We start from the raw sequence: 24,711 nt of genomic DNA on the forward strand, positions 1-24,711 counted from the left end.
GACGGGCGAGAGCTATAGTACGCGACCGCGATTGCGAGTCGGCAGAGCACGAAGCTCACAGTCTTATTGTATCTCGGAGGGTTCGATGGTCCGGCGAGGTCGGATGCGAATGCGATGCGCGAAAACGTGGGCGGATTGTGGCGAGACGGGGGGGACGCGGGGTAAAAGAAGGACTAATAATCCAAAGACAAGAAAGAAGAGGAAATGAGATAAGGATATGGAGACGAGTCGAAGCGAGTCGGTGAGGATGAATCGGGCACCGTTTGGTTTTAACCTTTTTGTTGAAGAATCCGAGACGATCAAGGTTGGCAGGCAGCTACACAGTAAGCTAGCGGGGGGGGTCATCTGCTAGGGGACCCCTAGACTCTACCGAACATGGTCTGGATTCTCGTCTCACGCTCCATTTCACGTGGAGCCGTTTGTCCCTTTTCTTGCTTTTGACGTGCATTGCTCTGTGATAAGCTCGACAAAGCCCGCCCGTTGTGCCGGAGCTTGTGATACGGCGGCGACACCGTGTGTCGGCCTCCAGCTCCGCATCTCCCACTTACCGGGGTTGTCTTGGCGCCGGGGGCGCAAGGTTCAGCAAGCTGTCTGAGCGGACAAAGTGGAGGAGGCTTTTTTCAAGGGCCCATGTGGTGCTCTGCTCGTGCGCGGATGACGAACGCCCAGCGGGCGAGACATGCAAGGTCTAGACGGGCGTTGGACACGATCATGGCAGCCAAGAATTGGAGGCACGTTGTGCCCTGCTAGCCGCATGCCACGGGATCAACCATGGAGGCGAAGGGATGCTTTGTGGAGATGAGCCTTTCTCGGCACCTGGACGGCGACAGGTCATGGTTGGCACGGCGCAACGGGCGGCAGAGCGGTGACACACCAACCTTGTTTGTTGGCTTTGTTTTTTGGAGCTGAAAGAGACTCAAAGAAGGCATCGTGAAAGAGAGGCAAAAGAGTAGGTGTTCCTCGTATGGGCTCCAAGACGTCATCCTGCAAGAGAGGAGCATGCGCTCCATCCATCCCATACAATATTGAATCTTACTCCCCGTTCATGTGTGCATGTGACCACAACCCCGTCTCACATCAAAGGGCAAATCGTCATTCTTGGAGGGGGAAGAGGGTCCCGCTAACGCGCTCACGCGCCATTGCATCTGTTTCACCGCCCGCGTCGAGATCTCGTCCGTCGCTACCTACCCAGACAAGGTCCATCTTTTGCGGCGCTTCGGTCGGGTGGTTTGACTCGGACGCGAATGCGGGGAGAGTTGACTCTGATGGTGTTGGAGGTCCGTATTCGCCAATGGGTACCTACCCAAGCCTCTTGTTGGTCCAGACGCCTGGCTTTATCGTCACATTGCCCATCCTTGTTTCCATCCACAGCCTGGTTCCATCGCTCAGACGATGCATACGATACACCGCATCTGCCCACGGACTTGATGTGCCGCGTCTCCCGCTCTGCTACCCCAAGAAGAGGCTGGACCAAAGCCTCAATGGGCGGGGAGTTGGGGAACACTGCCAGCCACAACTCCCCGTCGAATAGACTCCCCGACCCAACCCAATCTGGTGCTAATTTAGCATCACCATCCATGGATTCCAAGCTACCAAGTCCCCGGTCGAGAGGTGGTTGATGGTACTGTTTCACCGTGACATTCTCCAAGCTTACCATCCCTTCGGGCCCGACACGGGCTTAGAGTTTTACAGCATCGTGATTGGAGATCACCAGGCTTCGGTCTGGTGTTTGTGTCTCGCAACCTCTGTCACATCGCTTCGGACTTTATGTGAGTCGCCTTGAAGAGACGGTCAGCTCCAGTCGTGGCACTATCTCACTCGAACGACATGCTCAAACTTTGTGCGACTGTCATGCTGGTAGCCGTTGATTGGTCAATCAGACAAGTACGCTTTGAAGCTATTCTCACTTTCTTTGTCGCGGCGGGCCAGGTGATTCGCTCTCTAGCTCTTTGCTTTTTTCTCCTGTTACCACACTTTGTCCGTCCTTGACTATTTGGTCATTACACGACGTTCCATCTAGATCTACAATGTGCGTCTAGGTCTCGAACAATTGTGTCAGATCCATGTAACAGACGAATCTGGGCACCAGGCACTTTGGCCTGGAACGTTGGCCTGGAACTCGACTTTTGGGGCCAACTCCGCTCCAGACCATTGAGCGGAGCTCAGAAGCAGCCAAACAATGGATATGAGGCCATACACCACCTCTACATCTTCTTTATATCCATTGGCTTTGGTGTGGTAAAATCAGGCTTGAATTCGCCAGCAAGCCAATCGATATCATCTACCCTACCTGTATGTACTACACACCACGGTCGAGACCATCCTCGAGATCTTCAAAGACCCTGGGCACAATGAGGCCATCCTCACTCGTACAACATTGACATATGTCAACAAGATAAGCATCTTACGCGTCCCGTCACAGCAGCAGTCCGCATCTCAACAAATGCGAGCCCGCACGTGCACCGCCGCCTATTCCAGCGAAGCACATCAAGATGGACAAATGAGGCAAAGTTGGGGGTTTCCGTGGCCGGATATGACCGGTGCACAATCGTATACCGTCACAGCGTGGACTCCAATCACAGAGATAAGGTATAGGTAAGATGAACTACCACAGCGTTGGGCTGTTCAACGACACGATAACCACGGCGGGAGATTGACTGCCGCTGAATTGGGAATACCACCACTTGCTTTCTAATCAAGGTAGCCCGCGCACGTCTCGGAAGGGAACCGAGTTCACGCGATGATGTTGACCAACCCAAACTACTGCTGTACTCTTGCAAGGCCGGCGCTCTTGATCCAGCGACGCGGTGTCGGGCCTCCGATAGAGATATCTTGAGCACCTATCGGGCCGTTGCGACACTAAGGGATAGATTGTGGAGCGCCGTGGACGGCAATGGGGGCATCAACTCCTCCCAGATCGGGCGAGCTGCCGTACCGTTCTATCTCGAGCTGGATGGTGAACCTGGAGACAAAGTAGCGCAGGCAGTATCGCCATAACAATCCTTTCACCTAGTTAGAACTATTTGTCTACAACGCAACGAAGTATATCGAGAGTAACGGACTACGGCATGCCCGGTAAGGCCATACCAAGCATCCATTGGACTGCTCTGCCACACAGGGAGAATAGCCCAGAATAAGAGGCTTCAACAGGCATCTCAGCACTATTCAGATGAAACAAAGGCGGGTTGATGAGTAAGGGATCGCTTGTTCAAGCAGATGTCGTGTTCAATGTTGAAGTTCTCATTGTTGGTCCTATGTTTAGTGAGTGGTGTCAATGGCAAGCAGTACCGGAAGGATGAAACAAGAGTTCATGCACAATTAGCCGTCACTGGAAATTAAGGTCATCAAGTCTGCAGAAGGGATTGCATGTCTTGGCCCCGCTGCTGGATCTGTTCATGCAGGACGTGCAGCTCTGCGAGATCATCTCATGGGCGATCCACACGTGCTGTTCGGCGAGGCTGTTTTAGGAAATCCGCCTTGATGAGCCATCATGAACCATCGCAAGTTGAACATCTAAAATAACCACCAACCGCTATAATTTCTTGTCGCAGTACATCTGAATTCATTTATTTTCACCATGTCAAATTCTCAGAATCATGCCCTCGTCTTTGGCGCGACCGGCCTCGTTGGCTGGGCTGTTGCTGACCAGCTCTTGTCGGGTTACCCTACGTCAACGACTTTCGCCAGCGTGACAGGCGTGAGCAACCGACCTGTTGATGCATCTCGGACATTCTGGCCGGAAGAATCAGACAAAAGACCAGAGCTTCAACTTGTTTCGGGAGTGGATTTGAAGAGCGATGTTGTTTTGGACCAACTGAGGGAGAAGATCCCCTATATCGAGAAGACCACATACGTCTTTTACTTTGGTACGGCATCTCTTGTGAAGGACGGTCAATGACACAGCTAATGACCTGTAGTCTTTGCGCCGTACAATGACGACTTTGAGAAAGAATGCCAGCTCAATTGCGACATGATGCGAAACCTCACTTCTGCGCTGAATGCTCTGGCTCCTCGTCTCAAGTCATTCGTCTACTCTGGCGGCACAAGAGTCTGTCCTCACCATACTCACATCGTCTCCTGCTAACTCGAGCAGGGCTACGGCATCTACATCCCGGATGGCATCTTTACGCCTCCTCTCGAGGAGTCCATGGCCGACAATCTGCCCGCCGACTACGCAAAGACGGTTGCTTACCCTTGGTTCCGCGAGATTCTGACCGAGGCGTCCAAAGGTCGTGGCTGGACGTGGACAGAGGTCTGTCCTGACGCTGTCGTCGGCTTCAGCCCCATCGGATCCAACTATTCGCTGGCTCTGCACTGGGCGCAGTATCTCTCCTTGTATGCGTTCAACCATGGCGTGCGCGACGCTGGCGATACCGAGGAGATTCAGGTCCCGTTCCCAGGGAACAATGAAGCCTACCACGCGCGCTTCACGCCTGTGGCTTCGCATATCCTGGGTCGCATCGCTGTCCACGCAGCCCTCAACCCCGTGTCCTGCGGATCGAGAATCATCAATATGCTCGACCGCACAAAGCCCACCACCTTTGCCGAGCTCTGGCCCTCAATCGCATCCTTCTTCGGCCTCATCGGCGTCGCGCCCTCTGCAGACATCACCCCTCAGCCTCCCAGCGAATATATCGAGAAGCACAAGCACCTCTTCTCAGAAAACGGAATGCCAAATGCGATCTCGGCAGGCGTCGGCGCGGGGAGCAAGCAGCTTGACAGCGTGGGATGGTGGTTGACGTTTGATCGGCAGTTGAGCGCCGAGCGACTGCGACAGGTGGGATTCTTGGAGGAGAGAGAGCCGGTCCGGGGGTGGACCGAGGCATTCGAGAGGTTTCGATCGGCGGGAATCATCTTTTAACAACGTCGGATGGAGACAATTGAAGACAAGGTTGGCAAAAGCACTCAATATGCAAGAGCTTTGCATCGTGAATTCAACGTCTCCGAGCCGTAAAGACCCGTACCCTGTTGTGAGACTCCATCATGCCGGCTGGGTGGCGGTGGAAAAGAGGACGACCTGCCTTGTCTAATAAAGAATGCGTTTGTCATAGTTTCGGCAGCACAGCCGGTCGGCGCCGCGATGCCGAAGGAATCCCGGGCTTACGTTTTGCCAGTGGCCGAAGGGGAATGGTCAGCGTAAGCGCGAAGTGGGGAGGGCGGAATTGAAGGGGATAGCTCGGAGAGTTATAAGCCCCCGGGGTATTAGCTAGTATTACTTAGGAAGCTTTAAAATTTTATAAAAATCTAATTAGTTATATAAATAAGTAGCTTTTTCTTATATAATTTTTTATAATTTTTTTATTTAATTTATTAAATATTTAATTTATTATTATTTTTTTTATATCCTCTCAGTATAATATTATTTATTATAGGTAGTGCTATTAGATGTAATCCTTTTATTATATATTACTTCTTCTTTCCTTACTTTTTTTGGCTCGAGGCTAAGTGCTGCGTTTATTAGATACGTACGTCCTTTTACTCTTTTACTCGAACCCTATAACAATTACCAGACAATTCTGGGATACTGAGGAGTCTTAGAGCCACCCTTGTAACTCATTCACTGTATGCTGTTGCTCGAATGAGAAGAACAATGGTCTCAGGGAGACTGTCAGTCTGCCGTGTTGCACAAGTTGAGATCGCAACTCACTGCTGGCTCACAGAGAGGAACAGGTACAAGAATAAATCTCCTGCTGTCAAGAAATTATGATCTGATTATATGGATAGAAAGGCACAGCTTCCTGTCTCTCTTGTTCTGTGGCGGGCTGAACATATATATATGACAACAGTCTCGGTCATGCCGGTCATTAGACGGATAGATAGTCTCTGCCACGTTGAGCCATGGTCACAAATAGTCTGGATTTTGTTAGTTAGCAGTCGTGCCGTTTTGTACATGGTCAGCTAAGCGGCCATGATTCTCATTTGAGCTACGCTTCAAGCCACAAAGCCTGGTTATGGCTCAAGTTGGTAGAATAAGCCCGCCTGAATTCTTCTTTGGTCAATGTAGATAATCCGCTCCGCCGACAATAGTGCCAACGAAGCGGACTGTCACAGTTGAGTGTCGACCACTATGGGGGCTGGGCTGGTCAAGCGGCATCAGCAGGCAAAGACGGAAAAATCGGTCGATTGAGCGGGCAACGATGAACAAAACTGTGAATATAGGCGCTAAGAATATATATGAACACAAGTCGCCCATTTCTTCTTAGGTCTTGTTTCAGACCATCTCCGTTGCCATTAGTGGATAAGCATAACCCGCCATGGTTGTTTGGATATCTCTCGCCTGTCTGCTGGCCCTCGACCCCTCAAGACGTTGTCTGGGCCACCCAGTTGGGACCCTTCAGTGTTGCCAACGTTCCGAGGACGACTCCAAGAGAGGTTGAGAAGATTACTATTACCAAGAGAGTCATTCGAAAAGTCAAAATTATCATCATCCCTATGACTCGCATCACCAAAATTTTGACTACCGTCAAGAAGGTTATGACCACTCAGACTGCGGATCATGGCACCGATGTTGTGATCGAGACGGTTTATGGTTAGTGAAACCCTTTCAATGTGGAAGCACATCAGTACTGGTAGCTCTCAACACAGACACAACGTGGGTCACGAGCCCTGTAGAGGTTATCGAAACGGCCTATTCGACGTTGACAACCTACAACACCATATGGACGCCTGTTGTTATACCAACGTCGCCCGGCTTCGTCCCCATTCAATCGGACCCCAAGTTTGTCCCCAAGCTCAATGCCAGAGCACCCAAAGCTCAGTAGCAGGCAAACAGGCTTGCCGTTGGCGCACCTGACTCCCCGCAACCTATGAACCCTCCGTAGTATCCTCAGCGTGTGGATTGCACGTCCAAGATCCGCTCGACCTCGACCAACGTGGTCAGGGTGAGGGCGGATGGACTCAAACTTACGCTATCTGCCGTGACAAAGACACAATGGTCAACTGCTACTTCGACCGTCACCTCGATCAAGTACCCTGACCATGTTACCGAAATCGTTACCAAGAGAATGCCTACCACCGAGACGAAGCACACAAACCATGCCATGATGACAACCATCGTTGAGAGTCGTAAGCCTAGAGTCCCTTCAAGATTGACAACCACTAATCGTGGGAGAGGTAACACTATCCGACGGACAGTCTTACGCAGCATGTCAGAACAACAATTTCGTATTTCAAGCCAACGGCCAGGTTGGAATCCGGTCGTACAACATCTGGGGGGCTTAGGCCGACAACATGGGAGAAGGATATGATGCGGGGGCCTGCTGCATCGAGTGCGCGAAGCGGCTTGCCTGTATGGGCAGCAGCTACACCTGGATCGGTGCTTCTTGTACTCTCTGGATGTCTCACGATCCGACTACGTGCCAGACTGGGACACCTACGAAGTTTGGAAGTTATAACAGTGGGTGAGGTGGATCGTGGGTGTGGGCTATGAGCAATGGACCATGCGGTGCTTGGGGAAATTCTGCGAACCCACAGTTGAGGTTGCCTTTGGTTGCCCATCCTGGCTGTGTATTGATCTAGACTAGGGTCATTCGCCGGGAGGGTTTAATGTCCAAGCTATACATTAATGTCTGCTATTAACTTTGCCAAGTCTGGGGTGTCGCATCTAGCGCCCACGGGGGACAAGCTGAAGTGCTCCAAATAGCTTTGTTCAAGGGCCTCAAAGCCAATGTGTCTCCCCAGACATTGTCCAACGACGCCACACGCTGTTCCAGAGCCCCTGGCTAGCGCCAATCACCCGCTTCTAGAAGGTTGTCAAGCCACGGCGTTCTATTGTCGCTTGTATGACCCAATGTGCTGCATGCGATCGTAGTTCATGGTGTTAGACGGGCTAGGTTCCGCGGTGAGAGGGCTTGTGTTTGGAGTGAGTGCTTCACACGAAGAACCTTGATGTCTGTTCAAGTACCACGCAGTAGGTATAAGGCGGGCTAAGGAGCATAAAATAAAGAAGAAGAAAAAAGACTTAAAATAATAATAATTAATTAATTAATTATATAAAAAGTTATATAAAAATTTTTTATATAATAAAACATAATAATTATATAGCCTTTATAGCCTTAGACTTATAAGCCTTTGTATTAGTAATAATATGGCACTCTGTAGTTACGTCAGCATGCACCTGCCGCCCCTTCCGTTCTTTCCGCTCTAATTTGACCAACCTGGGGAAGCCCCACAATTACCCGTCTTGGCTGCACCCCGAGTTGCACCCGGCCGAGTTTTTGTTACGAAATCGCCTCCCCGTGATGCCAATAGCAGATGAGCAAGACCTTGCTTTGTCCCTGCCTGGTTCTTTTTTGTTGCGGAGGAGGTGGTCCTCGGGATCTCGTCTTTCTGCTTTTCTCGGGAATGACAATTTGACGATCTCCGCGGGGAGAAGGAAGATGAGGGGGGTTTATTAGATGGGCGAGGAGCCCAGTTTGGGTCTGTTCTTTTGACTCACGACGTTTGCAGAGTGTTTTGTTAGTCACTGGCAAGTTACGCATTTGCTAGAGCCGATTGAACAATTTGGCCAAGATTGACGTCACCGTCTAATTTCCCTCTCTCTTTGTTCTATTCTGACTCTTGTCTCTCGCTGCTGCAACGGACGAACGGTTGGCAGCATCACCACCTGATTGTGTCGTCACCGACAGGCACGATCTCATCTACGATCTCGACAAGATCTCGCATCTTGGAATCACCTCATACCGTCAGACCACTTGCCGCCCCCCATGTCGCGCTGGGACCCAACGACGTGGAAGTTCGACATCGATCGGCTTCTGAATCGCTTCATTCCTCCGCCGCCGTGGCGTCACCTGCCATACCCCGTCGCCTACTTTCTTGGCTACCGCCACAAGAAGCCTCGTGATATCGGCACCGTCGTCCCCGTGCTCTGGGCGTTTGTCGGCATCTTTTGTGCTCTCTCTATTATCGAGGTTGTGTCGGAGCGCATACCGTCGTTTAAGGAGAGGGGTGCTCCGATCATCGTCGGCTCCTTTGTATGTACTCGTCACTGATTGATGGATGATGCGGTACTGACTTGCTTCAGGGTGCGGGCGCTGTTCTCGAGTTTTATGCTATTGAGTCGCCTCTTGCGCAGCCGCGAAACTTCTTCTTTGGTCAGCTCATCGCTGCGATCCTCGGTATCGCTATTGGCAAGTTGTTTCTGTTGAGCGATGACTTTGAGTCGATTCGTTGGGTGGGCGGCGCCATCTCTTGCGCGACCGTCACGGCTATCATGGCCTTGACAAAGACGATTCATCCCCCCGCTGGCGCGACTGCTCTTCTCGCTGTCGTCGACGATCGATTACTCGCGCTGGGATGGTTCTTCATTCCCGTCGTGCTGTTCAATTGCACCATCATGTTTGTTGTCGCGCTGCTCGTCAACAACATCCAACGCACATTCCCTTCATACTGGTGGACGCCCGAGGATCTCAGGGGAGTACGGACAGAGGGTGAGAGAGCTAAGTCGCCGAGCGACATTGAGAGCAAGGGCGGAGTGGCGGATGAGATGAGAACAGAGGATGGCAGCGACACGGAGAGGCACGAGAGGCATGATGGACAAGAGATCATCATCAAGCCAGGTGGTGTGCTCGTACTGCCGAGCCACATCTTTCTCATGCAAGAGGAGATCCAGCTGCTGGAGGAGATTAGCAATAGATTATAGACCATGTCTTGGATATAAGGCGTCAAAATAGAAAGCGCTGTTTTCCCTTCACCTCGAATCATTGGTCATAGTCACGATTGTCACAGTCAAGGAAGGTTGAAGAGTTAGTCTAATGAGTGTGTATTACGATCGACGGTCTATCTCTCTTGCTGCTCTTTTAAGCATCACCACTCACCTCTATTCGTACGATCTACCACTGGGGAAGGTTGTTGGGACCTATTCACCCTGTGACGGCCCATTGCTTAGTTGACCATCTTGCGACGGGTTCTCTGAACCAGCTGCCCAGTAAGCGCCGACGCTGGCGAATAGGCACCTTGTTCTGGCTGGAGTACATACCTCTATCTCTCTCCACGAGGCCGCTTTGAAGGATAGTCTGGTTGGGGTTGCTCATCTGCAACTTCTGGCTGCTCTGCGGATACCGTTGTCTCTTGCGCTGACAGAACTGGCCCCGAAGCCCTATTGTCTTGTCGCGGTTTGAACGGATCCTGTCGGAATAGCCAACACCGAGCATCCATCGGAAAGTCCACCTCTTGCGCCTTCGGAAGCTCCTCCGGTTGAGAGAAACACAGGTCCTCCGCCAGCGGCCGTAGATGGGGCGGGAGTAGCCTCAACATGGCATCTGCCTGATGTTGCTGCAAAGCCCGATCGTTCCATAGTAGCGACAACGATGCCTTAAATCCCAGTAGGGCCAGCTGCCACGGAGCCAGAGCTCGCAGGGTCTTTTGCAAATCCTCGGGGAGTTCGAGGAAGGAATGGGACTTTCCGTAGCTGTCCGGGAGGCGCAGAAACTGCATCAGGGTCTGCTGCCTGGAGAAATCGGTGTTATTGCCATTGGGAGGAGGTATGGGGTTCGGTGGGACGTTGTTGCTGTTATGGCCGTTGTGCATTGTGCTAGCTTTGGTGAACAAGTGAAGTGGTAGAAGTGCGTAGAGAGCAAGATAATGTTATGAGGGGATTGAGTGCTGCTGTGGATTGAGGAAGGAGAACGATAGAGAGCAAGGGCAAGAGGAAAGATTATAATAGCAATTGAAAAGTGAAGTGAGGCATCATGGAGAATGACCTGACAATAACTGAATTGGATTGTTGAACTGAGTAGACTCTGAGCGCCGCGTGAACAATTCGGTCAACGATGGGAAGTAAACATGGCACAATGAGCACTCGAGTGACAACCATTGAACTCGCCCGCTGCCGTTTCAGATAATTTGGCCATGTATACAGAACAATTAAACCGTCAGTTGTCCGTAAAATATCGAGTCAGGACGACGCAGTCGTCTTCTACTATTGGAAGTGGCGTCGTGGTGTTGAACTGACATGCCACGAACGAATGCCGACTTAATAAATACCGTCACACCAGTTGCAGGACACAAATACAAGGCCAATTACAGGAACGATTGATTCATTCAGGACTCAACAGTACCTGTAAAGTGGATTGAAATAGGTCTGCGAAAACCTCGACGGCATTGACGCTGGACATTGCTCAAGTCCGAAAGACCAACACACTCAGAGCAACAAGGGCCAATGTAATATCGTCAACATCTTCGAGGTAACACTTTGACCAATGGGTTACAAGAGAAAGATCTTGTCTCTTGGCCAGTTGAATGGTCTAAGTCCCCATTCCCCTGTAGTTACACCGTCGACCTCAATTCGCCTCAGGACGGCTTCAAGCCGGACTGGCTCGTCGCGATGCCTTCGTGATCCAACCACACAATTACCTTTTGGGAGTTCTTATGGACGTGGTAGCGAGTTAATTCTCAGTTGACGATGGCTTTACTCGCTTTCTTCCAGAGACAGAGAGCCCAATTGTTGCCGTTGATGTGTCTTTGCTGCTGCTGCTGGTGGCGCCCGAGGGGGACACCAGCCACAGTGACAAAGAACACACTGGTCAACAAATGACAGCGCTAACACCTAATCCTGTAAAGTAGTATTCGTTGCTGCAATGGTTTGGGATTGCGGCATTGCGGCTTGCTAGGGGCCATAGGAAGAGAAGGGGGGATCCAGGCTTGAAGGTTTGGCGACGGGATGCCATCAAGGTGCACAGGTAGCAGTTGGGGGTCTACTGCCTGTGAGGAATGAGTATTTATGTGTAGAGACTCCTTCATATTAAGCTGAAACATTTTCTCGAGGTTATTTTGCCTTGTTTGTTGAACCTTGATGGGGGGCTTGGTTGCTGCCGTTGACCGCATGCTCGAGACTGGGAGGATCGTTGTGTTGCCAGCGACAGGACAGCACACCCCCGAAAAGGCCTGTATTGGAAGAACTAAGATACCTTAGATGTGTAAAAATGTCTCTCACGTAAAGAATGCATCACATACCTGCGTGAGTGTCATCCTCACTAGACATGGCCACCTGGCGGAGGGTCTATCTCAACTGCATCAAGGGTAACGTCAGTCGCAGGTGACAGAACTTACTCCTCCGCCTCACACAACATACGATAAAGCGTATCTACTGGTTTGCGAACATTGAAAAACCATCGGACAATGTTAAAGAAGCCTTGCGTGCGAGTGTCGGAGTGGCCACCATCGATCCAGCGATTGCAGATTGGATCACAGCGGAGCATCGCGACGCCAAAGGTTCATCTACATCGCCGATTGGCCAAACAGTAGACGCAATACCGTAGATAAATAGCTGGTACCACACGGTGCGACGAACTTCTGCCGTCCAACTAACAATGCCTTTCCTCTGGGCCATGTCGAGTTGTGTCCAATGAGATGCACCTATGCCTTTGTTTTCCGTGTTCGGCCTTCGGCAAAGGCTCTCTATAAGCACCATGGGCCGGAGCAAATGGCCGGAGAATTGATGGCAATCTTTCGGGACACTGCAGAAATCCATCTCGACGAAGTTGGCCTTAGAGGTTCCGTGGCGGCCCGTTAGAGATTACTTCGGGATAGTTCGAAGTCCATTACTCCTCAACAACCTGGATTGTGAAACAAACTCTTTGGCTTCCCTACTGTCGCCTGTAACTATCGGTGTATTGTGCAGGCGAAGCGACGTGCTATTGCCCCCTCTGTACGAGCATGCTGAGAACTTGCCAGACAACGGCGAGACCGGCGTGAGGCAAGACCGGTCGTTTCACTTTGCATCATAACAAACCGCCAGAGGTACCTGACCAACAACCTTACCCTACCACCACAACTGGTTAACCCCTCAACCAAGGTATAGTACGGTTTAATTCCTTCGATTTCAACTGCTTCGTTACGGTTGGTATTTAGAGACTGCGAATGCTATCTACTGTAACGTTGAGCCATAGGTCCGACTGCTCTCCGTCGAGTGAGGTGAACCGAAAGTGCCGGGATGACGGGTAGCCGTCGAAATTGTCCATTATGCTTGTATTGATGGAGTCGTATCTGATGGCAACACACGACAGAGGAATTCCGATTCTCAATCAGTTGGACATTAATGACCGCACAAAAGGGGTGCGCCCGAACCGAAGAGCGTGGCGAAGCCCAGAACGATGAAGCACCGGAGCACTGGAACACTGAATCTGAATATGGGTGTGGCGTTGATGACAAAACTCTGTATTTGCCCACTGAACACCATCTGAGAGCACCGTGATTTCCCTTCCGGGCTGCGAAGTCGGGGGGCATCGCTTTGACTGTCCCTTCATACGCGATGATCATGGCGCGTATAAAGGCGAGATGATCATTGCAGGCAGGGCGCCAAGTGGCGACACCAACCATCCAATGCTCAAAGGGAGCCGTGCCCTTTGGTATTGGGACGTTATATACACTGTAGAGCTCGCTATCCCAAAAAGAATTACTTGGAGAGCCCCGGTACTTCCCAGAAGCGGTTCACCATCCTTCTATGGGATTGGTCGAGGGGGATCAGAGACTCACTCGATCAGCAAGGAGCAGCCTACCGCCACCGGCTCAATATTGGCACTTGCAGAACCCGCCCCCACAAACTAACAAATCATGGTTCAAGCAATACCTAGACTACCAAAGGCCCAGGCATATCTAATGGTTCATGTCGGATTTGGTGCCTGGCCACCCATCAGTCCAAATGTCAGTGTGCCGCAACATGTAACGAGACTTGCTGGCAGGGCGGTCGCAAATGGCAGACCTGAATGCCATGCGAAATTTGGGAGCGTCATTGTTTCATCCTTAATTCATTCAAGTCACTGGTAATTGTCTAGGATCTTTGCTACTTTGTAGGTGTGTCGGTCATCACTTCAAAGGCACACTTCACAAGCCAGGCTGGGAACTAATTGTAGCGAAATGCGCAAGCACAAATTGGTATAACACTAACGCTAGCGATGCATGATAATATCCACATGATTAAACATTTAAGCCTTCTCAATGTCCCTGGGGGCGTTGGTCTCCTCCTCATCGTGCTCGTGAGCAAGCTTGTTCTCGAGAGCGTTGGGCTGGTTGGTGCCCTTGTACTCGGAAGCCTTGAGCATGTTCCACTTGTCCTCCTCAGAGTCAAGGTGGTGGAAGCAGAACCAGAAAGCGAGACCACCGACAAAGGCGATGCAGGCAACGATGGTGTAGTTCCAGACCAGGAGGGGGTCGGCAGAGAGGGGAACGAAGGCCTGGCCGATGGCAGCGGAGATGCAGCTCATGAACAGGTTCACACTCATGACGAGGGACTTCATGTTCTCGGGGGCCTTGGAGTAGGCGTACTCGTAGGATGTGACGTTGGTGAAGATCTCAGAGATACCGATCAGGATGTAGGGGAGACACTGGGCCCAGACGTTGATGGGGGCAGGGTCGCAGTCGCTGTCGTTGGCGTGGTCGCCACAGGGGCTCATCTTGTAGATGTAGTGCTGCATGACGGCAGAGGCAACCATGGACAGGGCAGAGATGATGAAACCAGTTGTCATACGCTTGATGGGGGTGAAGGCGATGCCAAGCTTGCGGAGACCGGGGTACAGCAGGTGGTCGATGAGAGGAATCATGATGACGATGGAGATGGGGTTCAGGTTCTGGATAACATCGTTGGGAACTCCGTGAAGCTCCATGGTGGCGGCCTGGGTGGTCAGGTTACCGGTCATCTGGTTGTAGGCGAGGAAGAAGACGGGCAGGAAGAGGAAGACCTTGCAGGCCATGAGACCTCGGCGGACTTCATCAACCCAGGCGTCATCGTAGGTCATCCAGGCAGGGCGCTCAGCAGCGGGAACGTTGGAGGGCTTGGCGAGGTCCCAGTTGAGCTTGAAGGGCTTGCACCGCTTCTGAACATACACAAACATGCGCATGAACTTGGACAGAACGGAGCCGGTGGGGGGAGAAAGCTTGTAGTGCTTCTTGTTGATGGCCAGGACAATGGGGGCAGTCAGGAACAGGATGGTGGGGATGAAGAAGGCCAGCCAGAAGGAGTGGTACTTCTCAACATAGACCATGCTGATCTGTCCAGCAACGGAACCAAAGTTGATGGCAAAGTAGAAGTAGAGGAAAATTCGAGTGTTTGTCACGGCGGGGTCGACAATGACACGCTCGCCATTCTGAACCTCGACGCGCATCTTGGTGTCCTCATTCTGCTCAGCAAGCAGAGGGGAGACGTTGGCCTTGAAGAATCCGGTACCGACGCAGAGAGTGAGGAGACCGATGATGAAGGCGGCGAAGGAGGAATCAGCCTTGACAATGACTCCGGGGGAAGAAGCGGCGACGAGGACGACATGGGCAATGGTGGAGATACCGATGGCGAGGTGAAGAGTCCAGAAACGACCCATGCGGGCATCAGCAATCCAGGCACTGGATGTTGTTAGCAATTGTTGAGTTGTGAAGGAGTATATGACTTACCCGACAAGAGGCATCAGATAGGCAAAGAACTGGTTGAACAGAGAGATACCCTGACCAGCCTGAGTTCCCATACCAAGGGCACCAGCCTGGCCATCGGGGTCAAGAGGAGCACCCGTGGTGGAACCCTCGGGCAGCTGCTGGGTGACAAAGTTGGTGTACAGCACCGAAGAGCCATAGTAGGAGAAACGCTCGCACAGCTCGACGAAAGCGATGGTGTACATGCTCCACTTGATCTTTCCAGAGACACGGCGCAGCGTGCGAAGCTCCTCCTCGGTGGGCAGCTCGTCGTCGGACGACGAGTCAACGGATTGCACCTCGCGGCGGACGTCCATGGAGCCCTTGGCTGGGATCTGGGGGATGCCGCGGGTCTCGGGGTCGACGAGACCTGACTGCGCGATGGCGTCGTTGTCGAGGTTGATGGTGGTTGTCATCTTGGGCAAGCTGGGCCTTGTTATTGGCAAGAGGCCGTTTGATGGAGTTGACAATGAGGAGGAATGGAGTTGTCGAGGGATGCCCTGAGGAGAGAAGGACCAAGAAGGGACGAGGAGAGCAGTCTTATATGAGAGTCAATGGCTTCACCAATCCCCCCTACAGATCAATATCCGACAGCACGGCTTGGCCGTTGCCACCTTGAGTGAAGCATCCATGGGTCAGTAGCGCACGCAACCATCCTTGAGACATGCTTCGAGACGAGAGTGCACTTGCAGTACCAAGACGTCGGAGTCGACGACGAGTGCCACAAGAGGAAATGACCTTATCGACCAACCAAAGCGCATGCGACAAAAGTCCCAGCGTTTGGGATAAGGCCAACACCACCGGGGGTCCTTCCCCTTTGCGGGGGACAGCCCGTCGTGGAGTGCACAGGGGAGGGAGGGATCGGGCCTTTTGGGAGGGGGGCAAGGGTTTGTTGCCCGACTTGGCAGGTGGCAAGTCGTCCGAGGGGTGTGGATGTCGATCGCTGCAGCATGGCGGGAAGACCAGGGGATATGGGTTTGAGGCTCGGAAGGTGGAAAGCCGTATCTTGACTCTCGTGATATCTCATCTTGAGTCACCAAGCGCCGACCCGCGGAGGTGGTTGAACATGGGGATTAAGCTTGTTTGTCAAGGTTTTGAGCCTCTGAGGATTTGCAACTTGCATTATTCTCCTTCTTCTTTCACACAAATATTGTTTGAGGAGTGTAAAACTCTGAAAAATGAGGGCGTGGCGCCAGAGATGCCGAGGTCTGCTTCCGGAAATAGATGTGCCGCCTCCCGGAGCAAGCCACCCTCGGCTCCGAAAGGTAATTCTGACGCTCTGATTGGTGTCAGCCACCCGAAAGTGGATCGGGAGAGCCGGCGCTAGTGTGGCGATCGTCTCCGGGATGTGGCTTTGCACTTTGGAGGTTTGGTCGCAGAGTCTAGCTTTTTCACTGGCTTTAGGGGAGGCGATCATGGAGGAAGAATGGTCTCCTGGTGGTTACAGATCCGCGACGACGTGTGATGTGGCTTGTCTGAAGTGTCAATGGCTTGGCCGATCAGTCTAAAAGTTGGCCGTGGTGGCTAACAATCGTGTGTTTTGCTCTCTCACTGCACTTTTGTTTGGAGTTGGCAATAGTCTAGAATTTGGCGTCATTCTTCTCAAACCACCTTTGCATCAGTCTAGCCTCAGCGTGTCTACTCAGTATAGTCAGTCCATATCGCACGTCCAGACGCGCAGCACACGGCTCATGCACCCAGATAGCGTGATATCCCAGCACGTCATATAGCCTGTGGGGGAGAACTTTTGCCGCCCTGGTGCTCTCATGTAACCGTAACCTTCCTAATCGGGTCTGGGGGCGGCCGTCGGGAATAGGAGCTTGGCGATACGTCCGTCGCGATTGGGGGAGATGCCAAGGGAGATGTTCAGTGCTGACAAAGGTTTGGACGTGATTCTTGGCAAAAAAGAGGTAGAGAGGTAAAGGAATTTGTCTTGTTGATGCATTATTGCCTTGTGAAATCACCTTTACTTCGTTATCTGTAGATGGTTGCATCCACTCATTGATGAGACCCATTTCTCCCCCAGTCTCCACCGAATAAACCACAAAATCACCAGATCCCACATGGACCAACATCAAAGCTCTGGGTTACAAACTTACCCATTCTATTTTGCCTCCTGAAATTGAACCCTTTTTCCTCAACTTCCTCTTTTGGACCTGGGGAAAGTCCATAAGGTTCAAGCCAGATTGCCGCTCTGTCGCGTGCCCGACGACAACCGACTCAAAGCCCATGATTCTCCGCGTTTATCCATGTTCTTTTGCAAAACGGTTTCAACTTCCCTATTCGAACAGCGCGTTTATGAGGGCCAATTACGCGCGTGACGCCCTGACCTTCCATTCCATCCCAGGGGAGGGAACTTTTGACAGGCGGGTTTCCTTTCGATGGGTGGCCCCACGGACTTTTGAAGCCAAGACATTCTCCCCCATCATGTAACCTTGCAGTGACCATCCCCCCGGGCACTAACACCAAAAGAAATCCGGGTTTTTGGAGGACCCTTTGTTTAGCGCGCGTATTGCTGCTTGAGGCCTCATTTTGAGTCTCTTTGCTGTGGAGAGCTTCTCGCGTGGCAAGTAGGTAATGGAAACTCTTCCCCAGATTTACCATTGGCTTTTGTACTCAATCTCGCAAGATTCACCCGCGATATCGTCATTGAAACCCAGTAAATCTTGAGTAATTCTAGATTAAAAAAAGGGCCTGCTTTTTCGCTGACCGGCAGAGCGGCACATCCGCAGAGCCGCACGCCGCGCCGATTCGCTAGTTCCTGATAGGGCGTTCTACGGCGCTGTTAGGTTCTCTTGGCTTTGGGGATGTTGTTCATTTTTTTCTTGGCTTGGCTCTGCAAACGGGCAGGTCATTCGGAGTCCGGCATGGTTTGATTAGCAATGTTCAAGTCATCCTTGAACTACTGTTTTGGAGCTTCCTTTAGCACCCCTCCATAGACAAGAGGCTCATGATTGCTTCACCAAAGAGGAAGGTCTAGTTGTGATTCTTACCGCAGGAAGGATTCGTGGACTAAACGAGGAATTACGCTATACCAAAGTGTTATCACGATCCAACACATCTCGGCTTGAACACATGATAGCTCCGTGTTTCCTCCCCCCTCTCTCACACAAGCGAGCCCATCAATTTCCAGACATAACCAACCTCGCTCTGGCATTTTTGCGAGGGGGGAAAAATCACATGGTAGCATTCGGTTGCCTACCCTTCAGGGTTTCTGCAACGATGGATGCCCATGTCCATCTCCATCCCCTCGTTTAGAATGTGGGCCACAGTACCACACCACCCTCAAGTTTCTTAACCCGATTGCACGGTCAGACCCGTTGAATAAACAATATCTTTACCTAATCCAGAGAGATTAAGTTGGGTGCAGAGCTTCAGGCCAACGGTGCGGCCGCTTTGCCACTCTAGCTAAATCGAGATTGAGTACGAAAAAGCTGCGTTGGGGTGGGATCATGTGCTGGCGAGTAGCAGCTGCAGGTGATGGAATCGCTATCAGGGCTCTAGAACGTTGGATCGACGGTCCAAGACCCTTTTGATCGGGTTGTTGGTGGTGTTTGCAACCCTCCATGTTTGCCTTCTTGTGTGCTTCCTCGGATTCTTCCCGCCTTCTTCCGCATGCATATCTTATCCAATGACATGGATTCTGGACGGGTGATCCAAAGAGATCTGCATGAAGCATGCTGCAGTCCCTTGCCACCCAGCGTGTCTCTGTCGAATGTGGGCGTTGAAGTTTTCGCCTGTTATCTTGGAGGCAACATCCCAAGGAAGGCTCATATCTGATAGCAGGATCCCTTGGGATCCCCTCTTAGCTAAATGGATAAACTGATTTGGATTCTATCCAGCGTTTAACTTAGCTTTGCCACTGCCATCTGGCAATTGTCGGAGAATCATCTTGGAGTCTTCCTTTTAGGGGTTAGCACAGGCACTGGGTCTAAGTATGGTCTCATCCCGGCAGATGGAATTCCAAGGAGATAGTGGAATGTCTCTTCAGGATTCAAAAACACATGCCCATGTGCTACTTGCAGTCACGTTGGTAAAAACGTGAAGTTTGAGCTGAAAATAGGGGCACTCCCGGGTAGCTGACCAGTGGACGTCGCCATTCACCTCCTCGACTCATTCAGCAAAAAAAGCTACTTTCATTATCCTGAGGAATCGCTGAACTTGTTGTGAAGTAGTCAGATTACAAAGTGAACTACAAGGAGCACCTATTCAGTCATTAGGTGGTCTTGGCGATGGTGCCTTGCCGCTGCTCCGAAAGCGGCGCTGGGTAGCGCCGACGAATCGTTGACCATGACTACGACCACCTAGGTACAGAGTAGGAAAGTTACATTTCAGGGTTTCAAATACTCTGTAGATTCTGTTATAAGGGCTGTTGGGTCGTTTCTCTCTTGTCTGAGCAATCATCTGCTACTCTGCAAAAGCGGCTGCATGGGGCTATTACCAAGAGTTAAACTAGGGCAAGATACCCGAAAATAACTTGCATAGCCTCCACTTCATTCGGGATTAAACTACGGAAATATTCTATCTATTTCAAGACTAAGAATAGGACAGGGGGGTGGGGGGTAGAAGAATGCCAGAGTGAGTCATCCGTTTGGTGAGAACGGATGGCATGGTCCATGGCCCAGGCAAGTCTGTCGACACAGAATTTTCTTATTCTTGCTTGAATATTTCGTATTTACATCTCTGTAGATACTTATTTCTCTCCGTGGTATCTAAACGCTTTTCAAAGACCTATTCTCAACTCGGTTGTCACCGAGGACTCGAGGAGCATCCGCGAAGGACGGGAACACTCTCCTTGGTTTCATTGTGGAGCAGAAATTTCTTGAGATACAGGTGATGAATCCATGCTGTATTGAATTTCTGATGTTTTGAACAAGTTCTTGGTTCAAATTGTCTGGCTTGGCTAGTATGCTTGGCGGTTGTCTTGGTGAAAGGTAGGCTGGTCAAGCTCAACCAGAGCCGCCAAATGCCAAGACCCTAGCCAAGATATTGTACCGGCATTCAACTGTAGCCCTCCCATAGTCCTCTTATATGTTATGTTGGCTTCGGAGAAAGCCATGTCCCAAATCAACAAGTCAAGTGACTGAGAGCTTCCAATGTGGGTTCAGCCTATCAAGTCAAGCTGCCCTTCAAAGCGGCAAACGGCGCAACCCAATGCGATGTCATACTAAAATTATCTAGTCAAGGTTCTAATAGTCTTTCACTCCTTTCTCTACATTTCAGGAGAAAGTTACACCCTCACGCTGGTGATGTTTTCCCAATTCTCACCACCGTACAACGCCTCTTTCCCCTTCACGTGGCCAGCCTACTTCCTTTTCCCCATTGAAATCACAGACCACCCTTTGGAGGGTTCTCTGCTGTAAACTCACTGCCGAGATCTCTTTTTGTGGTTCTCGCTAACGACTCCACGTTCCACGCACGCACGATCCTTCTTGTGCCCCCTTCTGATGTTGCCACTGCCGACGACATTCCTGTATGTGAGGTGGATCCACGAGATGAGCACGTATCTTCAAACCATCGAGAGATGAGTGATGGCTTGAGCATCGGGTTGCTGGTTTATGGCGGTCTCGTCAAAGTTGTCGGAGCTGGATCGGCCTCCTAGGGTCCTATGATGACTCACTAGAGGTGCTTGGCGTGCAACCGGAGGGCCAAGGCCGTTGAATTCATCATGAGCTCATTTATATTCTGATCTCGGTGTTATTGAGAATCGCTTGATACTTTCATCTTGTCTGCATTTCCATTTCGTAATTCTACCGCCTGTTTGATGACATCCTGAAAGCCCGTTGAGGTCTTTCGGCAAGTTCGCATAGTAGCCGATTTAATCGGACCAGTAAATTAAAAATTACGAGTAGGTATTTTGCCTCACTGAAAATGAATTTCTTGTTGGTAATTCCGCTTCTGTCTTCACCGACTCAGACAGAGAGCCTCGGGCATAGGAGCGAATAATACATTTTTCGGAACATTGATAGCATCAAAGTCGACTATTATAAAATAACATAACCTATAGTTCTGTGTGTCTGGAAATTCGGACCGTATCTCCGCTCTCGCTTGTCTTGGCAATCTGTCAAGTTTCAAGCTGGACACCTCCATCGTACACCCCTCGTCCTCACACCTCTAGATAATGCCTCAGCAGATATCTTGCCGCCAGAAATCGCCTTGGCAAGTCTTGTGCTCCAATCCGGACCACTTGGTGGTCACATCGGCAGATTTGGATCGAGCGAAGGGCCGACTGCATGGCGTTGTCTGTCGGTAGATGCTAACGAACCGACAGGGGTGGTCATCGGCTCTGCAGACCCGATCGAGGCAGCCGATGGCGCAGGTGCTCTGCCAAGCCCCTTGCGTGGCGTGGTTCGGTCCTCGCCTTTAGCATCGGTCTGTATTGCGCCGATGGAACATGATGCCACGGGTAAAACCACCGACGGGGAGATGCTCTGACGGTCTTGTATTGAGCCTGAAATCGGTCGGCTCGGGCGCAAACACACGGCCGCCAACGAGTCAAAACAATGTATCAGATATTATCTGTGTATCGGAAGTTATTGAAACGGTAATCATAGAATGGTAACATTAAATATGGCCTACTGTCTAGTCTAGGTAGTCAAAGCAGTCCCGTTCTAACCTACTTTTGTCTTTCCCAAGTCATAATCTATAAAAAACAAGAACAGAATACGTTGCGCGATCAAGCCAAGTGGCGATCGAACCAGGTCGTGATGGAGTCAAGATGCAATCAAGCCAAGTCGTGTTGGGCCCTCTCCTTTCGCATTTGCATGCCCTGATCAGACCATGGAAAGTGAAACATGGGGACGCGGAAGAAGGAGTTGCTAGAACAAGGTTAGCAAGGATCTTTAACGGCTTTACATGGGTGTACAAACCTGCTGTCCTGCATGCCGGCCAGTGCGTTGTACCATGCGAGGAATGAGGCTAGCAGACCGAAGAAACCGGCTGCTTGCTGGAGCCCGTTCCTGGCTGACTCGTTGCCCAGGTCGTTGGCGTAGCTCTCGCATGCGAGGAGGAGGAAGGTCAGGTCGACGGCGAAGAACAGGAGGAAGAAGGCGGCGCTCGATTTCAGTGTGCAGATCAGGAGCATCGTGGTAAAGATCCACCAGGCGGTGAGGAAGAAGCCCATTACCGATCCCGTGTCGCCCTCGTAGGGGCCATCCGCACCGAGGGTGTTCCATGTGGGCGTGAGGAGGATGCCGTAGGCGATCCAGAAGCCACCGTAGGACGAGAGAGCTGTGGCGCCAAAGGTGTTGCCGACGGCCATTTCCCTAAATGAATGAGTAAATGCTATAACGGACAGGCGCTGTTGTGAAATGCATACCACATGCCAGCGAGTAGCTGGACCAAACCGCCATAGCCAAAGGCGAGAGGAACGGCGATGTTTGGCTTAGTTTCGCCGCGAACGTGCATGTTGACGCACGAAAGAACAAAAGTGGTGACGGCAAAGGCCGAAAGGCCTAGCGGCGAAGGGTTGGCGAACCGTCGAGGTTCAGAGGTGACGATGCGGAATGTCTGGGTGGTAGCCATTTCCGGACGATTGTCTTGGACGAAGTGGTGATGATCAAGTGTCTTGTCCGAGTCGTTATTGGGGTCAAAGATGTGGCCGGTCATTTTGCACCGATGAAGGATTTATCGCACAGAAAGGATTTATCGCATAAGAAGGATTTGTTTTGAAGCGATGGAAGACGATTGAAGACGGAATTGAACCTCGATGCATCGCCATCTTGAATACTTATACTATCTCTACTTGTCTACGTCGACGTCGCGAGATCATGAGATGGTCTGACGGTGGACGGATCGGGCCTCAGAATAGATAATGAGCCGGGTCAGAGTCGGGTGACATGGCGGAGAGACAAATCCGGGCCATGAGAGATTGACTTTTTAAGGACTGGCCCAAGCAGAATGGAGAACGGGGTGTTTATTGAAGAGGCCTTTCTAGAACAAAGCGGCGCCTCCAGAGGACAGGGGCTAAGGGGGCAGGCTTACGGGGCCCGCGGGTGCTTGGCTGGGATATCCCCGACAGCGACTGCGGCATTGAGAGGAGATTCTCATCAAAAGGATTGAGTGAAAAGATGGAATCTTTCATGTAGAAATAATCGCTTAATTCAAGCATATTAACCTTATCTTGGCTTGTTTTTTCCCCATTCATCCCAACCTGCATTCCTGCTGCATTTCCTGCTGCAATCCCACTGTTTATTTTTAAACACATCGTAAACAGAAGCAAAGTTTCCCAGGTGGCGCTATCAATGAATCAGGCTAATCAATACCTGATCGGTCGGTTTTTTTTTTCAGCCGCGTGACGGCCAAGCTAGCGCAGGGGCTATGTTACAGTGTACTTTAGGCGGCCGAGGGACTCCGTCAGAGGCTTCGGCAGTTTCCTTGGTGTGGGATGCTTTCGATTGTCGCCAAGATTTGGTTTCAACTGCTTCGATATTGACATGGCGTGAAGGGATTGCGAGCTTATGCTCGGTGACGGGCTTGGCAACAGCGCTTCTCTTGCTCACTCACAAAAAAGAAAGGAGTCGTCATTTTTAACTCGCGAAGGAGTTGTCATCCTGGACTTGCGGCCGGAGCCTGCATTATATCACGGAGTTTGACGGCCGACTTGTACTTTCAGCCTCATCGCAGCTCGATGCACCTCGGATCTCGTATGGATGTTTTGATTGCCCCCTGATACCTACTGAAACTGTCAATTTGGATCCAACTTCTCGTCGTCGCATCACCTGAACCATACTCAACACATGCTAACCAGCATATAAGACCCAAACTCTCTCGGTACCCGTTGAAACTCATCTTTCGCTTTTCCCGTTCGCATATTGCTTACTCTGCTCAGCAGCGTAGTTTCCACTCCTTTTAAGCGCCCGTCGAGTCCTCGTATACTGCCCCTCCCCAGAGACAATCCCCGACCGTTCCAGCGCACGCTGAGAGGAGAGGCCAGATGAAAACAATGAGAAAAGTTATTGCATGCAGATACATACTATACACACTGCTACTCTACTTTACATGTCGAATCCTTGCCGGCATAAAACTGCCCCGGCTTTGGCCGTTTGACAAGACTACTCGTAAAGCAGCAGTGTCCGACCCAATCCTGGCCTTCTGTCTCCGAGACAAACACCGCACCCCATTTAACTGGCTGCAGAGAGACCCCCTCCTGCCCATCATCGTGACGGCATGCTGCCGAGATGGCCGCACTGCAAGTTCCCAAATGGGCATTGTGCTGACGAAACGAAACAAGAAGAATGAGCATACACCAGCGATCAGAACAACCCCTACGACGATAGCAGGTACCATTGGCCAAGGCGAGAAGCCGCATGCTATCTC

The 24,711-nt window shown here is 51.3% G+C and overlaps 4 protein-coding genes and 1 pseudogene across 5 annotated transcripts, besides 1 other annotated feature; 2 read left to right on the forward strand and 3 right to left on the reverse strand.

The window, feature by feature from the left end:
- Positions 1-3,577: 3,577 nt before the first annotated feature.
- NCS54_00454900 (Hypothetical protein) lies at positions 3,578-4,861 on the forward strand (the record flags this gene model as incomplete). The annotated part of the gene is made up of 3 exons (XM_053150080.1): positions 3,578-3,866; positions 3,918-4,048; positions 4,094-4,861. The coding sequence occupies 3 exons, from the start codon at positions 3,578-3,580 to the stop codon at positions 4,859-4,861; spliced, it is 1,188 nt and encodes a 395-aa protein (XP_053006055.1).
- Positions 4,862-8,690: 3,829 nt separating this feature from the next.
- NCS54_00455000 lies at positions 8,691-9,640 on the forward strand (annotated as a pseudogene). The gene is made up of 2 exons: positions 8,691-8,972; positions 9,023-9,640.
- Positions 8,691-9,640: a sequence feature.
- Positions 9,641-9,978: 338 nt separating this feature from the next.
- NCS54_00455100 (Hypothetical protein) lies at positions 9,979-10,527 on the reverse strand (the record flags this gene model as incomplete). The annotated part of the gene is made up of 1 exon (XM_053150081.1): positions 9,979-10,527. One exon carries the CDS (start codon positions 10,525-10,527, stop codon positions 9,979-9,981), a length of 549 nt encoding a protein of 182 aa, XP_053006056.1.
- Positions 10,528-13,922: 3,395 nt separating this feature from the next.
- Positions 13,923-15,893, reverse strand: NCS54_00455200 (Hypothetical protein; the record flags this gene model as incomplete). The annotated part of the gene is made up of 2 exons (XM_053150082.1): positions 15,379-15,893; positions 13,923-15,330 (listed from the first exon to the last, which is right to left on the reverse strand). Exons 1-2 carry the CDS (start codon positions 15,807-15,809, stop codon positions 13,923-13,925), a joined length of 1,839 nt encoding a protein of 612 aa, XP_053006057.1. The 5' UTR covers positions 15,810-15,893.
- Positions 15,894-22,117: 6,224 nt separating this feature from the next.
- Positions 22,118-23,001, reverse strand: NCS54_00455300 (Hypothetical protein; the record flags this gene model as incomplete). The annotated part of the gene is made up of 3 exons (XM_053150083.1): positions 22,118-22,211; positions 22,263-22,658; positions 22,712-23,001. 3 exons carry the CDS (start codon positions 22,999-23,001, stop codon positions 22,118-22,120), a joined length of 780 nt encoding a protein of 259 aa, XP_053006058.1.
- Positions 23,002-24,711: the final 1,710 nt, after the last annotated feature.

This window comes from Fusarium falciforme, chromosome 3 (genome assembly GCF_026873545.1).
Source record: "Fusarium falciforme chromosome 3, complete sequence".
NCBI classification, from domain to species: domain Eukaryota; kingdom Fungi; phylum Ascomycota; class Sordariomycetes; order Hypocreales; family Nectriaceae; genus Fusarium; species Fusarium falciforme.